This window comes from Triturus cristatus, chromosome 4_1 (genome assembly GCF_964204655.1).
Source record: "Triturus cristatus chromosome 4_1, aTriCri1.1, whole genome shotgun sequence".
In the NCBI taxonomy this organism is placed as follows: Eukaryota; Metazoa; Chordata; class Amphibia; order Caudata; family Salamandridae; genus Triturus; species Triturus cristatus.
The window spans coordinates 365,584,059-365,601,490 of NC_140585.1; the positions used below are offsets into that span (position 1 = coordinate 365,584,059).

Below are 17,432 nucleotides of genomic sequence, written 5' to 3' on the forward strand. Positions count from 1 at the left end.
CCTCAGTCGTCCATAGGCAGTGCCAAAACAATAAGTGCTTATAGTCCAGCTTATGAACAATTTGTCTTTGAGTCACATCAAGGACAATAGGAGCCAGGGGAGTACTAGCTGGTAGATTAAGCAGTGACCTTATAAAGCAATGTTCAGTCACAGAAAGGCAAGCAATGTTCCCACTTCCCCACAGTTCTGCTCCATACATAACTGATCCTAAGGCTTTTGTATTATACATTTCTAATGTTGGAGCCACTTTCTTAGACACTGTTCTTCAGTGGAGCTTAGTAATAGGGGCGGTCTGCTGCATTAAAAGACTGATGAGCTTTCTCTATATGAGGGGTCCAGCACCAATTCAATAGTGCTGTCCCCTACATAGATACATCTCTTGGGTGTCTTTGAAATACCCTTAGAAAATACCATATTTACCACTTTTTAAATCATATAGCTCCAGACCGTGCTCATCACAAAAATGTTTACAACCATTTAGTAACTGTTGGAGCCCTCGGGGAGACTTAAATATCAATAGCGTATCATCGGCAAAGAGAAGGGCAGGAGCCCTACTGTCTCCCAATTTTTAGGGCGTCACGCCCATCCCTATCAAGAAACTCTACTACCCCGTTGATAAATAGTAAAAACAAGGTGAGTGCTAAAGCACACCCCTGTCTAACTCCATGTTTAATCATAAAGGACTCTGTTAGTTGTCCCTCCTCTCTCCACCTAACTTGTGCCTTATTTGCTGAGGGTAGCCACATCAAAATATCCAATAAATTTGATGTGATCCCTATCTCTGCCACCAACTCCGAAGATTACATCCAGGGACCAGGTCAAAAGCCGTACGCAGGTCCACAAACGCTACGTACAACCCCCCCCCCCCCCTTTAACAAAATCTTCTTTCCTACAAAGGAAGCAAAAAACCTGGTCCAAAGTGCTAATATCAGCACGAAAATCCGCCTGAAAGTCAGAAAAAATATGTTCTTCTAAAATCCAATCCTGAATACAGCCCAATATTTTCGGTACACAATCTATTAGAGTAATGGGTCCATAACTACCCGTATTAGCCCTATCCCCTTTCTTAAAGATTGGTATAATCTCAGCTGACTTCCAAGAGGGGGGGGGTTCCATGCCAAAAAGGATGGCATTGGATAACATATTAATATAGGTGCACCATACTTCCAGATCTTCTTAATACAAATCATTAGGGATTCTATCGGGCCAGGAGCTCTAGCTGGGATGCAGGGACTGATTGCTGCATGGGTTTTATGAAGTGAAATTTCAAGGACTTTGACAATACCAAATGGAAGAATCTCCTGAAAACCTACATCCTCCTCATCCTCCTTACTGACTGGGTCTGCTCAAATACAGATACTCTTTCTTCCAAAAGGACTTATTGTCCTTGGCTACCAGGGCAATATGTAACGAAGACCATAGTGAGCATTCCCATTGTTTCTTAGCATGAACTAGTGCCTGTCTATATCTAGCTCTACATCCCACCATGTCAGGGCGAGATTTAGATTTCACTGCCTGTAGGAGTTCACCTTTGGCCTTCCTACATTTCTGGTTATACCACTCTGCACGGTAACCCGTTTTTTCCCTCCTACTTTGACTTTACTTTTCTGCCCTTTTTTCAATTGGCCCAGAATTTCCCTAATCTATATATAGAGTACCTCATGCAGATTGCTCAACTTCTCTATTCTATCTGCTCCAGGGAGGTTAGATAGCACTGCCACCTCCTCAGATACTTTGGACTTAACAGCTTCTAGGGCCCATGGATTTCGGTCCACCCATTCCCATCTGTTCATGCTCAAATTATTAGTATCGGAAAACTTGCCCAGGTTGCTGGTACTGCTAACAATGGCTTCTCGCTCCCCAGGGTTAGATAAAAGCAGACTCAAAGCATAGTGGTCACTATCAGATCTTTCAACCACTTTCATATTAGACACAACGGGCCATAGACGGAGGTCAACCAAACAATAATCAATTCTGCTTGCATAGCCAGGTCTATGAAAAGTTATTCCTCAATTCAAATCGGATTTGGTCCTACTATTTGCGGCCCTCAGATCATGCTGGAGCTTTAGGGCCAACACTTGCCCTCCTCTTTTGGTCCATCTAACAGTTGGTAGCTCTAACTGAGGGATTTTCCAAAATGTGTCCCACTCCTCAGTCAAATCTGGTGGAGTGGAAGCAAGGGCCTCAAATGTGCAATTAAAATCCCCAGCTACCAATAATAGGGTGTTGCCTGTATATTCAATAAGGGTGCGGTCAAAGATACCTATAATATTGGATTCCTCGATGCCTGTGCCCACTCTGTTGTATACATTAAAAACTCTAATTTTCATCCCTTAGGACAAAGCAAGATCAATTGCCCAGATATCCAAAGATTCAACAAGGACTATTTTCACTTTGCACTGAAGTGCAATGTTGACCCCAATCACTAGACTACTTGAGGGCCTCCCTTTCTCTTTGTTTATTGCATTTATATCATAGGAAGAATATCCGCACCAGTAGGGAGTGGTCAAACCCCACGTTTCTTGGAATAACACCACATCATAAGAATTCACAAAATTACCCCCTTCTTGCTCTATAAGCATTCTAGCTATACCCCCATCATTCTTTACCAAGATGGATAGCTGCTCTTCAGGTACGACGATGGAATTCGGTTCCAAACTCTGATCCATGTGTATGTCCATGGCAGTCTCAAGAATGTCAATAATAACAGTATTAGCCCCACACTTCTGGGTTCCCCTTCTACTACCCAATTCACCTACTGAGTCGGGAGTTTTATGACCCGTAGAGCCTGATGTTTAACAAAAGACTGGGACAAGGGAGGGGGCCTAAATAGTGGTTACGCCCAAGCAGAACTAGCATTCATTTCATTGCCCTCCAGACACGACAACCCCCCTTCCTGAAGTCATCCCTGAGCCCCCATTTTCACAGTTTCCCTTCTCTTCTGGGCAAAACCACCTGACCTAGGGCACTCATCTGGAGCTAATCTATACTTAATAATGATAGACGTATTGGCAAGCAGGATGGTGTGAAAGTCTATAGCCATCAGGCCGTCTACTATGGCTCTGTGAAAAAAAGTGACTTTCACCACATCATTCAGCATCCCTGATGAGGTTATCCTTTCCATCTGCTTCATATCATCCCTTATAATAGAGTAGCAGTGTTGTATATCCCTAAGCCAATAGATGACCTTATTTTTGAGTGAATCATGATCTTTATGTCTGCCACTTGGGAGTTTGGAAACTTGTACAAGAAAAATTGCATCTTCTTCCCTCTGGGCATATTGAGCTTGCACTCGGGACGGGGAATTGAGTATCACGAACCAAGCCCCAGGGAGCGGACGCGCTAGACCAGATGGTGCCTCAGGACTCCGGTGACCTCCTTCGAGACGACGGTGAGTGGGGATTCCATGTAATTACCCAATGGGCCCATAACTATCTCTGGAGGTGGACTGGACTTGCCCCTGTTACCATAGAGCTACCTCCTTTCTCTAAACAATTACTGATTCCCGGCCGCGCCTGACCCCAACATGGCACCCAGGCAGCTTTTGCTTAGGGCAGGACCTTATGGCTCTCTCCAACTGGTGACCTCCGCCCTGGATCATCTTGTAGTCTCCTGGTTGACCATAATCTCTATCCAGGGAACTGGCCTGTCTTTTAACAACAAAAGACTTGAACAACACTCAGCGCCTGACCCTAAAATGGCTGCCACTGATCTCACACGGACAAGCCTCGTGGCTGAAAACCCCCAGCCTCAGAGCTACAGTGATCAACAACCTCGACCTACCCCTGTTCATCACCCTATGCTGGCGGAGTCCGGACCGCATGGCCGATTCCCGGTGGAGCTGCTCCGACAGCTATAGGGGAGACTGGCTCTGGCACACCTCTTTGGCCATCACCTACCCAGCCGGTTTTCGGACATTTGTCTTGTCTTCTCCACCACTGCTGTCTCCTTCCTTTGGACTCCCAACTCTCCCTGATCTGTTTGGATCCTGCTTCTTGTTTTCGCTAATAACTCCTGTACTGAAGTATTCTCCCTCTTACCCCTTTACTCCACCCCCTTTCTCCTTTACGCTCCATTTATCCCTCCTCTTTGCTCCTTCCCCGTTGAGACCTAGCTGTTTGGCTGATGCTCGGTGGAGCTACGTGATAGCTAAAGAGGAGATGGGCTGTAGACTTCCTCCTCGGCCGCCCCCTACCCAGCCGTATTTAGTCTTCTACTCTCTTGAAATGTTTTTCTAGTAACTGATGTAACGTGTAACTGATGTAATTTTGTAATTTCTGTGGAACCTTATGTAAAGCGCTCTGATACCTCCGGGTCTAGCCAGCGCCTTATAAAACTCTCAAAATAAATAAATAAAAATAAAAGAAATAAAAGAAAAGAAATAAATAATACTACCTCCTGTACCCTTCCGAGTACTCCGTTGTGGTTTACTAAACATTTGTTGAATTCATTTATTAATTTTCTTTGCGGGGAGGGATAGGGGAGAGCTCTGAAACCACTGTGGCAGAGGTGTCAGAATTGACAGATGGAGGAGAAGAGGGGTTGTGGGCAATAACAACATTCTGATAACAAAACATCAATCCTACCCATTGGGTTGTTGCAGATGGCACCAAAGGGCAATTATTTTGAAAGGTAGTTACCCTGTACCCTATCCTGGACTTTCCTTTTACCCATTACTTAACACTTGTTAAGGCTGAAGAGTGGTACAAACAACCAGTTCCAATATTTGATTTTGTTTTAAGGTCAGTAGTGCTTCAAGGAGAAGTTTGCCACAGAGAAAGGTTTACTTCCAACTTAACAACTGGATGATGTTCATCTCCTTGTTTTACAAATAACTATACCATATATAAGCTAAAACAAATATGATCCATAAACAGTAAAGAACTGAAAAGATAATGAAAGGGGAAAGTTGCAAAGTAGCTTTTAAAATATGGACTAAGCCAAGCAGGAGCAGAGACAACACTAGTCGCTGGGCTGTAAAAAACAAGGGAGGTTGCCTTGTCACCGGCGGGTGCAGGACAGGCCCAGTGCTTAAAAGCGTGCGGCGCAGGCTCGATGGCAATGATGGCCCCTCCTCCTCAGGGCAGTGGCAGGCTGGGACAGTGAGTCCCAATGATGCAGAGTCCTTAGCGCGTCCCGCAGGAGGTGCTGGGTGCTTAAAAGCACGAAGTGTGGGTTCAATGGCGACGATGGCCCCTCCTCCTCAGGGCTGTGGCAGGCTACGACACTGAGTCCGAATGATGCAGAGTCCATAGCGCGTCCCACGCCATAGGAGGTGGTAGGCGCTTAAAAGCGCAAAGTGTGGGCTCGATGGTAACAATGGCCCCTCCTCCTCAGGGCAGTGGCAGGCTGGGACAGTGAGTCCCAGTGATGCGGAGTCCTTAGCGCGTACCACGCCGTGGGTCATGGCGGGCGCTTAAAAGTGTGCAGTGCGGGCTTGATGGCAACAATGTTTCCTCCTATTCAGGGCAGTGGCAGTGTAGGACAGTGAGTCCCAATGATGCAGAGTCCTTAGCATGTCCCATAAGTTCCTGGAAGGTATACAAGTATACAAAAGGTAACATATCAAGATTTAAGTTGTATTTAATAAACTCTGACTTTTAAGTGTTGCTGTACTTTAAGCTAATTTATTTGTGTTTTTTTTATTAAATATTTTTTAAATAATTCAATAGTAACGCGATTGTAGATAAATAGTTATGGTCTAATTTACATATTGTGATAGATAAATAAACATCTAATCAAACAGCTAATTAAGCATAGAGCAACATATATATATATTTTTTTTTTTACCACAAGTAATATATACATTTGTTAAGCAGACCTAAAGAATGTCTATATATTTAACAACATCATTATTATGAATATTTATACAAAGAAATACACCTATATAGATACATACATATAATCATATAAAAATGCTTATATACACAGGGATATGCTGTACATTTTTATTTGAGTATGTTGGTTATGTAGGAAATCCCTACTCTTGAGTAGTCTTCTGAAGATAAGATAGTTATCCGTGGATCTTATGCTTGGGAGTAATGAGTTCATAGTTTGGCTGCTTGAACAGAGAAGGATGTGCCCCCTATTGTTTTTTTATTACTTGGTGGGATTTTGAGGCGACGTGTCAATCAGGAGAGGACGCTCTTTTGTTGAATGCATTTGTTTTTTTATACCTGATGAAAAGCGGTCCTATTCCATGTATTGCTTTGTGAGGGAGACAAAGCAGCTTGAATGTGGATCTTCTGGCAAACGGTAACCAATGTTGGGCCCTCAAGGCAGGGGAGAAAAGGGCTTGTGGCTTTACATGTAGGAGTAGTCTGGCAGCAGAGTTCTGAATCCGTTGTAGTCTTTTCATAGTTGATAAAGATGATCCTTGTTGGAGGTCATTAGCGTAATCAAGTTTAGATAGTAGCTTGGCCCTTGTGTGGAAATCTGAAGCGGGGAAAGATGTGTCGCAGAGTTTTCATTGTAATGAAGCTTGCTCTTGCTAATTTGTTCACTTGGGCATTCAATGATAGCTTGGAGTCCATGGTAATTCCAAGGTTTCTTACTTCCTTAGATATTTCAGGAGGTGGTCCCAGATTGTCAAGCCAGGCGCCAAGTTGGTCATAATTTTTTACAATCGCCACACAAGAGTATTTCCATTTTGAAAGCATTCCATTTAAGACGGCTCCATGTCATCCACTGATCAACAGCTCTGAGGCAACTGAACACTTGCGAGTTTCCATTGTCTTTGGGGCTTTCAAATTTAAGTACTATATGTGTGTATCATCTGCATAGTTATAGTATGTGAGCTGAAATTGGTTGATCATTGCTGGTAATAACTTCATGTAGATGTGGAAAGCATGGGTGAGATGATACACCTTAAGGGATCCCTGCTTTTGTGAAGTACAGTTTGGATGAGAAAGGGGGAAATTAATTATTTTTTTTTCTGTTTTGAAGGTAGGATGTGGTCCAGTTTAGAGCAGTCCCCTCTATGCCACAGCTGAGAGGTCCAAGAGAAGCAGTGAAGCAACCCCATCCCTGTCTACTGTGTTTTATGGTCAACCCAGATGGCGATGAGGGCAGATTCTGTGCCTCTTCAAGAACGGAATCCTGTTTGGAAGTCAGAAAGTATGGAGTTATCTTCAATGAATTGTGACATCTGAGTGAATGCTGCTCTTTCTATCAGTTTGCACAGGAAAGGTCCATTTGTAATTGGTCTGTAGTTTTCGTGGTCAAGCAGGTCATGGTTAGGTTTCTCTAATAAGGTGCATATGTATGCCTTTTTTAGGTCATCTGGAAAGATTCCTATAATTAAGGAATTATTGATGATTCTTCTTACTGATGTGGCAGCACAGGTAGTTAAAAGAATGTTCTTGAAGATTTGTGGTGGACAAGGGTCAGAAGGGCTGTTGGCTGGCCTGCTTGCTTTGCCCAGATCCATAAATTCGTTTTAGGATATTTATTTGAAGGAATGCAGAGGCTGAGTTAAGCCTACTCTTGGAGGGGCTTTTTGGAAATGGATTGCTGGTGGTGGTTTTCCTTTGTTTTAAATAGGAGTCAAACGTGGCTGCTTTGGTTGTGCAATGAGTTGCCAGTTTGTCTGTGAATTGTTCAGAAATAGGGTGAGTTTTTTCTATGCATTTAGGTTTACAAAATTCAGTTTGAATTTTATAAAATTCTTTATTTGCACATTTCGCTTTTTGAATTCTGTCTGAATAGTACCTGTTTTCAGCTTTTCTGATTGTTGACTTGTATAATCTGTCAAGTCTGTAGGTGAAAGTTGTCTTGATTGCTGTTTGTTTTGAGCCCGGTGTGTTTCAGCTTTCTAATTTGCTGTTTTATCTCTTTTACTTCTCTATTCCTCCGAGGTTCCTGTTTTCTTTTGTCCTGTTTTGTTGTTGTGAGTGGTATTGGGATACCAAAATCTTCTTGTAGCCAATCAAATTGTCTTGTATGTTAGTTGTGTTTCTCAGTATTTAAAATTTAGTTTGTTCCATGGTCAATAGGGGGATGTAAGGTGGTTTTAGGTGTTTTGCTTTGTGGAGTTTTATGTTGGATAGCTAGCAAATGGTGGTCTGACATGTGACTGGAGAAATCGCTTGAAAGGTAACTTGTTCTGGATTTGCAAAAATGACATCTAGGATGTGTCCAGCGATGTGTGTGGGTTTGTGGAGGATCTGATGTAGGTTCAGTGTGTCTAGGCCAGTGTTATTGTTTATTGGATGGGGCATAATGGGGTTGTCAAATCAAATGTTTAGCTTACCAAGAATGCATAGGTTGGAGTGTAGTGTCACGGGTGAGTAGCGCTCTTACAATGCCCCTGATTGATTCATTGATTGATTGATTGTGTTATCAGGTTAAACTGAGCCTAGAACTGTGTCTGGGAATGTTGTATTGCTAAGTGGAGGTCTGTAAAGGAGAAGGACGTTACTGGTGAAGAGGGCCTTCCAACCTTTTTCAGCTTCAGCGAGATTTATTGTCTGCTTGAATATAACAGCAAGTCCACCTCCTTTTTTGCCTATATGATTTTGTATGATAGTTTGATAGCCTAGAGGAACGGCTTAATGCAACACTGGAGCCATGTCATCTCCTAAAAAGTGGCAGCCGGTATGGTACAGGGTGGCAGGATGGGGAGGCAGGTGGCGGGGAGGGGGGTGATGGAGGAAAGAGGTTTAAAAACAAATTAAAATTCACTTTCCTGATCGCTGTGTCTCTCTTCCGTCTCTCCCACGTTGTCCCTGTGCTCAAAAGAAGGAAGCACCTAGGCTCCCTTGAGAAAATCACAACGCTGCAATGCAAAATTGTTATTGGTCTGAGCAGCGTGGTTCGGCGCTCAGATGGGGAATGGGAGCCTGGGCATGTTCTCTACCCAGGCTGTCATGCAGCCTGGGTAGAGAACATGCAAAGTGGGCGTGGCGGTTTGGCCAGGCCAGGCCAAGACGGCCGGCCAAACCATCATGCGCACTTTAGAGTGCAGCAACCACTCCTCTTCCTTCGTCACAGGAGCCCAGCCCCGCCTGAACCTGGCAGATAATAAAAATAAAATGATAACAACTTATGTTATTCTTATTTTATTTTTTATTTTACACTGCTCCACGAGCAGTGGGGCGGAGCCACCACTACTCCTAACCATGATTCAGTTATGAAAAGTAAGTCAGGTTGTGTGTCAGTAAGTATGTCGTAGATGTGGTGCTTGTTTTTAGAGAGTGATAGAGCATTTATTAGAAGGCAGTTTAGCTATTCTGTTTTGGTGGTGTTGTGACTTTGTTTTGTAGAAGAGTGAGCAGTTTTTTTTTAACTCCTAGCAGGTGTGTCAATAGTGTTGTTATTAGTTGTGTGAGGATAGCAATTGTATCGTTTTTCTATATCGTATTCGTCTTCCAGCAGGCTTAGAAGGCATTTTGATGGGTCTGTGTGTGTAGGTGGTGGAGATTGTGGTTGAGGGTGAGTTTGTGAGCTGTGTTTTTTTTTGTACTGTAGCCTTGTTGTATAAAAGACATGAAGATGCAAAGTTGTAAAGAGTAGCATGTTGTTTATTTTGTTTGCCTCTGTTTAGGGTGGAAGTCGTATGAATTAGGGGTGCTGGTGCAGCATATGTGTCAAGTTGTAAGACTCTGAATATTGCAATGGATGAGAGGCGGTAGAATGAGGGTTGTTGTATTAGTGTATTTATGTTAGGTGTGGGGGAAGATGGAAAACTTGGCCTCAAAGATGGTTTAGGATGTGTATTATTTGTGCAGTCAGGAGGGTGGGAGTGGGTGTATGTTTCTAGTTTGTGATGGAATGCAATATGAAATAGTGTGTGTCTGATTTTATTGTACTGGTGTGTCTTACCACTGAACACTGATTATTGCTATATTTTACAACTAAACAAGCAGTCACAAGTACAGTTACCATTCAGGCACTAGGATCATGAGTTGAATGATGCAGCGGGTGCAGTGGCACAGGGGCCAAAAGCTCTAGGAAACCCACTGAACACCGATTATTGCTATATTTTACTACTAAACAAGCAGTCACAAGCGCAGTTACCTTGCAGGCACCAGGGTCATGATTTACGGCCGGTGCAGTGGCACACGGGCCAAAAGCTCTAGAAAACCCACTGACAACTGATTATTGCTATATTTTACTACTAAACAAGAAGTCAAGTGCAATTACCTTGGGGGCACTAGGGCCATGATTTTCGATGGTACCGCAGGTGTAGTGGCACAGGGGCCAAAAGGTCTAGGAAACCCACTGAACATTGATTATTGCTATATTTTACTACTAAACATGTAGTGACAATGGCAATTACCTTGCAGACACTAGGATCATAATTCGAATGGTGCAGCACGCACATTGGCAAAGGACCCAAAAGCTCTAGGAAATCCACTGAAAACCGATTCTTGCTATATTTTACTACTAAACAAGCAGTCACAAGTGCAAGTACCTTTCAGGCACTAGGGTCATGATATGAATGGTGCAGCATATGCAGTGGCACAGGGGCCAAAAGCTCAAGAAACCCACTTAACACCGGCGATTATTACTATATTTTACTACTTAACAAGCAGTCAGGAGTTCTTTTTTATTCTTTTTTAATCATTGCACCCAAATTAACACATAGCCTAAAGCATCACTGTAACAAAATCTGTAACCTATTGGACTTTTGAGTCTACCTTCAACTTATATTACATTTAGCGCATTTATATGGCACATTTTCACAGTTTTTGTATGGTCCTAAAATGCTTCTGAATCCGGACACACTAACCCTTTGGCAACGGCACTCTCCATTCTATAACATTAGCTCTACTGCCGTTGTAAACACTATATAAATACTTAGAACTTATGATTTGGCATTCCATACCAAGCATTGGCAATGCTTTTTAGCCATATTATACAGCAGGGGTAGCTTCAGTGAAGCATAAATTGAAGAAAAAAAAGTGCTATAACGCGGGCAGCTCTGTCTGTGTCATACAGCTTTTTCAGATTACTTTCAGCCATTTGTGACATTGCTAAAAAAAAAATTGCAACGCCAATAAATCTCACATGGGCCAGACCGATTGGCTGTGCCAATGCTTGTTCTATGTTGGGGACTCAGCAAATTCTCACAGCACTCACATCTGTCTTATCAGAAATTCTGTCACCCCACAGCACAAACAGTGTACCGGGGCTTTTCATTTTCTGCTGCACTCTTTTCTTATCTATTTAGAAACAAAACTAAAAATCGTTTTGCTGACTGGATCTAAATGCAAAGAGGGCTTCCAAGCTAATTATACTTGAATAGCACATGCACTTCTCCAACGTTAAACAGAACCATATAATTATGTACAGATTTTCAATTGTTTCCAGCATCTCTAATTGAAAAGGTTCCTGACATGTATGCCTTCAGTGGAATTGACAGGAAAAAGGCTTGTGAAATATAACTTACCATCCTACAATGTAGAATGTATATTAAATTAATCTGTGTAGGTGCTTGCCTAACTTCTTTTAAAGCGACAACGCCACAATATGCTTCTTCGCCCATACACTCTGCGGTATGAGACAATGCTAATGGATATGGGAAAACCCTCTATATCAGGATCAACACCCAACTGATCAGGAAGCTACAGATCAATCAGAACTCAGCAGTCAGATTCACACACAACCTCCTGTGCTGCAAACATATCTCACTTCACCTCAAGGAGCTACAAAGGCTAACCCTACAAAAGCAAGCACATTTCAAATGTTTCATCCTCACTTTCAAGGCACTGCAAACTCTTGCCGTATGGTTTCCACTTTCTCTGTAGGAACTGTTTGTTGGACAACATAAACCATAAATGTTGGGATGGTGCCAGACTGATTCCATGTACCCCCCTCAGGATATGTTGGCCTATAGACCTGCTAGCTCACAGTGCTACTGTAAGTACCCAAATCATGGCAAGGTAACAAATGGTTTGGGCAACCTCAGAACATGACTACCCTGATTCCCCAAGAAATCGTGGTAACAAATCTAGAACTTTTTCACTCAGTTACTCCTGCTTACTCAGAAAGGTACACAATAAATACACAAAGGGGCATTTTCAATATTTATTGAACCATTGTGTTTCTTGTTTAAAATATATGTGCTGCAATGGTTAATATAATGTAAACAGAAGGGCCCCCTGCAAATGGGTAAGAGTTCCTCTAGGCAGGGAAAAATTAAAAGGGCAACTCAGATATGCTCTAAATTAACATAATATAGCTTCACATCAACTTACAGGGACAACAGACCATACTATAAACAAATACAACATTTATTTTATTTAAACAATACAGCATAAGTATTAAATCGTATTATCCACATCCATACTTCAGTCATAAATGCATTCACTCTAAAATCCTTCAGCGCAATAGGAACAAGGTACACAGACAAGACAATAGCAACATAAATATGATAAACTGATGATATCTTGTATTTCCTAGTATATCATGAGCTTTTCATCAAGATCGAAAAGGCACTGTCTATAAACACAAAAGAATGATATGATCAGGTGACAGTCAGTGGCTGGAAACACGTGTTTCGGCACAAAAGTGCCTTCATCAGGAAACCAAATGGTAGACTCTATATTCAATAGCACATGCACTGCACCGTGACCTTCTAGATGATATAGAAATGTTTTTATGCGCTCAAAGTCCTGAGACCTACAGGGTGACATAAAGGAAAAAGTTTAAATTTGTACGCCGATGTAGGCTCCAAAGACGTTCTATCTGTTGATGGTCTAAGAATGATGATTAAAATGTATCTGCAAATTATATTTATACTGGATTTTTAAATAAAATACATTTTGTATTTGTTTATAGTGTGGTATGTTGTCCCTATAAGTTGATGTAAAGCTATATTATGTTAATTTAGAACCTATTTGAGTGGCCCTAGGTGTTTACACTGCAATGATTAATAGACAGAAGCAGATAAAAGTGATTAGCAATATAAGAACAGTGAAAAGGATAAGCGATTCCCCCATCGTTCTAAAACAGTGTGTATAAGTACTGTGTATAGTATACTCATACTATGCGCTCCCTGACCTTTTTGCCTAGGGCCGGAGTTCTGCCAAGAATCCCCTGTTGGATTATCTAACTCCCCATTACCTGAAGATAAGGTATGTAAGTCCTTCTCTTGATCACAAGTTGGACATCCCTCCTCGCAAAGGGTAAACAGGAATCAGCCGAGCTGAGACTCTTACACAACAACAACCTCGCAAAGACAGCAAGCAGAGTGCTCCTCTTATTTGAGAATGGAAATGCTTGTATATTTATAATAACATCACCGATGCTTTCTTTTTGAGGCTTCAGCTGGGCCGACATTGCTTATTGTGTTTGTGATAGCCATATCGCCTCATGGACGAATAACAAACAACAACATTTGCACAGTGTATGTCTAGGCCTTATACTAAATGTTCAAGGTGTTGTGATGTGTATTTACGAAGTGAAATGGTAAGCAAAGTGGTTACAGAGAAACTAATCCTGCACTGTCACACAAGCAAATGTGTGTCAAAAGTAATTGTGGATAAAAATAAGCAACTTAAGAAACGTATGCATGTAAAATGGCAGTGCTTATTCCTGGGCCTAACCTAGCCACGTGACACCCACTCCTCGGACATGAGTCGACCAGAGATTTCTAACAATAAGAGCAATGCTACAGCATATGTTAATTTAAAAGATGCTTAAAGTTTTAAAAAGGCAATCACACAGTTTCAAAACCAAAGCATACAGAAAGCCAGTATTAAAAATGCAAAATAAAATAAAAAACACATTTAAAATAACTTAAAGCTGTTAAAACAGGCTGAATCAAAAGTTCCCACCAAACTGAATAGCCAATTGTTTATGTGAGAGGTAGACAACACATTTCTTTTCCCAACCACTGCAGACGATGATCCCAGAAACACACCTCCGAGCAGGTTTATAAAGCAAATGTGTTCCCATCCTATCCCCACAGCAGTCAATGAAGGGGTGAGCATAGCCAGTGGAAGATCCGCAGAAGCAGAGTCAAGATCCAACTCACCAGGAGCAGAAGGCTCGTAGAATACGTTCAGAAGCAATGGTAAACGCGAAGGACAGCAATACAAATGTACCTTTAAGGGGCCCACCCAGCATACCTCAACAATCAGATCTGCTTTCACAAACCTTCCAGATACTTTGGTAGGTCAGATTGCTACATACACACATCCCATGCATTCAGAAAACCAGATCTTGTGGTTGAGCTTTCTAGTGCATTGCTCCTAATGTGTGAATGACCTGCAGTTAAACATCACAGCAAAACATTCAAGCCTCCTCCTCACTTCTTGAATTCTGCAAGAAGCTGAATACTTGGCTTTTTGACTCATCACCCTTAGCCCTAGGGTGGCTAGACCCACGTCTGCTCGGCACCAAGATATCCTCTTGAGGGATAATGCACTTTACAAATCACCATAAGATAAAATAAAATAACATAACCTAACATCAACACCTCACAACCATGTACCTTCCCAGGTATGCAGGAACCTGGTGACACATAGCAGAGTGCCTGCCTTGCCTAATCTATATATTGAGACCTGCTAACACGGTGTTGTATCACTCAGTGTGCCCTTAGGGTTTATTTGTCACTTGCTGCTTAGGGTTGAGGCATCTTCCACTCTCCTCCAAGTTCTGTCATTGAGGCGCTATGGAGAGACTTTATGTATTGAGTCATTTCCCATCATGATCATCCAAATATGAAGAAGGAGACCATCAATACCAGCCAGATCTCTTTTTTCCCCAACTATCAGAAAGACGTGTGAACATAGCACCATACAAAAACTCAAGCATGCACAAATGCGCATATACATAAGGAACATACTATACTCTTTCACTGTTGAACTCCGGATGTGAAGGCAAAATTGCTTTTGAGGCTCTGACTTATCTGCCCCAGGTTATCTTATTCTAATATAAATAGAAAATTGTTCTGAGCATCTGCCTGGTTGGTTGCTGACCGAAAGTAAGAAGGTAAGTAGGTGTCTTTTAGGTGAGATGTTGCAGAGCCTAAATTCTCAACAACCCAGGGAGCAGCAAACCCTACTGAAATGACAAGTCACCACCAATACGGATGCAGACAAAAACGCCCCTTGCGTTGAGAGGCAGCCAGTTCTAGATCCAGATCTCGTAAGGAGCTACATTCCACTAAGCCAGAAGTTCATAGTATATTGTTTCTAGCATATTCCCCTGTCTTTACCAGTATGGCGTTGAAATGTGCAAGATGTGTGCTGTACCACCTGTGGACTAACCACACATATTTAATCATGCCTCTGCTATTTGATTCAGTGTGGTGAGCACTGAAGAAAACTATCAAGTAAAGAAAGCAATCATTTATCTAATTGCCACTTTTACAGCATCACAGATTTCTAATCCATGTAAATTCTATTCTGTTTGTCATTACATTAATGTGTATTGTGATTAGCATTGTCTCTGTATGTCTCCTAGGACCTAATTTGAGGGTGTTTCAACTGTTTGTATTATATACATGTGTTTCACAATGGTTGTAAACACTCTTGAAGAACATGGCTTGTGGACGAGACAACTGAAATCATTCTGAATTTTTCCTGTATTTTGATACACAACTTTTCTTTGTGTTGCAGGTTGAGCGGGAGAAGGCCATTCTTCTGACCAACTTGCAGGAGTCGCAGACTCAGCTGGAGCACACACAGGGGGCGCTAACGGAGCAGCACGAGCAGGTGCACCGGCTGACGGAGCATGTCAACGCCATGCGGAGGCTGCAGAGCAACAAGGACCTCAAGGGGGACATGGACTGCGACAGGGCCACAGACTCAGGAGAGGGCACTCATGACTATGACGTGGACATCAACGGCTTAGAGATTCTAGAGTGCAAGTACAAGTTGGCTGTCACAGAAGTGATTGAGCTGAAAGCTGAACTCAAAGCCTTAAAAGAAAAGTATAATAAACATGTAGAAAACTATACAGAGGACAAAGCAAAGTTTGTGAGTAGAGTTCAAATGTTTGATGAGCAGGTATCGCGAATGGATAAAGAAAGAAAAGAAGGTCATGAGAAGCTCATGAACATGGAGCAAGAGCTACACTTGATGACAAGTGTCGCAAATGAAAACCATAATACCCTCAACACAGCCCAGGATGAGCTGGTCACTTTCAGCGAGGAGCTGGCGCAGCTCTATCATCACGTGTGTCTTTGCAACAATGAAACTCCAAACAGGGTCATGTTGGACTATTACAGGCAAAGCCGAGGGACCCGCAGCGGAAGCCTTAAAGGTCCTGATGACCCCAAAGGTCTCTTGTCTCCACGACTCACCCGAAGAGGCATGGCATCGCCGGTAGAGGCAAAGAACCTATCTGACCTGGTCCCAAAAGAAAGCACAGAGACCAGTAAAGAACAAAGCTCACCAAAAATGCCTATCATTTCTCCAGTCATCACCGCACCACCATCTTCCCCAGTCTCTGATGCTAGCGACATTCGTAAGGAGCCCATGAATATATATAACCTCAATGCTATCATAAGAGACCAGATCAAACATTTGCAGAAGGCGGTGGACAGGTCCTTGCAGCTCTCCCGACAACGCGCAGCAGCAAGGGAACTGGTGCCCATGATTGACAAGGACAAGGAAGCCTTATTGGAGGAGATTCTGAAACTGAAGTCTCTGTTGAGTACTAAGCGAGAACAAATTGCAACCCTAAGAGCAGTTTTAAAAGCCAACAAACAGGTACCCAGCTATTTTGTTGCTAACATGTCTGTATTAATCTTGACATTCATGCTTTTGCAGCAAAGAACACTCTTCCCAGTCGCTGACATTAGATTTCACTTTCATTGGTGTAATCCTCTCATTTTCGTATTGCAATTGTGAGGTAAGAGTGAAGGTGAGGGACAGCAGGATCCCTAGGATTGTCCAATAAATAAATGCCCTACTTAATTATCATTCCCTTCTATTTTTTTCTCTCTAGAAGCTGTTAACAGGTATTGTTTTTCTTACTCACTGGTACTCATTTTATCAACCTTGAATGTTAAAAGGTTAAGTGGAGGAAGCAGGTTTCAAATCTGTGCAGTTCAGGTTACACTCATATCTCTACAATGGATGCATCAGTTCCTTCTCTACATGTGTTGCTGTACAGGGGGGTGGCTTCAGGGCTGCCATGACTCCCTGGGCATATTCTACACACAACCCTCTACTAGTACCTGCATTCAATTGAGCATTCCACTTACTCCTGTCACTTAAATCCCCTCCCATGTACGGGTAGCGTGCTCTGTCTGGCTTGAAAAACAAGCGACCCATTATAGGAAGGCAGAATAACCTAGGATTTGGGGTAGGTAGCATGTTATTTAACACCTAGGGAGAAGCGGGAGGCCGGGAAGGGCCCACATTTGCCTCTAAAGTGACTGCAAAACACAAAGATTGGTGTGGTGTCCTTATGGTAAGAGCATCTGGGGTAAACTACCAGTTGCTACTCTAATTATCCTATTTGGATAATGCTGG

At 42.5% G+C, this 17,432-nt stretch overlaps 1 protein-coding gene across 6 annotated transcripts in view; it reads left to right on the forward strand.

Annotated features, from left to right (window-relative positions):
* The window catches only part of BICD1 (BICD cargo adaptor 1), a 726,242-nt gene that overhangs the window by 463,841 nt on the left and 244,969 nt on the right, over positions 1-17,432 (forward strand). For all 6 annotated transcript variants that reach the window (XM_085652393.1, XM_085652395.1, XM_085652396.1 and 3 more), the window contains exon 5: positions 15,570-16,664. In XM_085652393.1, coding sequence (XP_085508519.1) covers positions 15,570-16,664 — 1,095 coding nt within the window. The remainder of the gene's footprint in view (positions 1-15,569; positions 16,665-17,432) is intronic.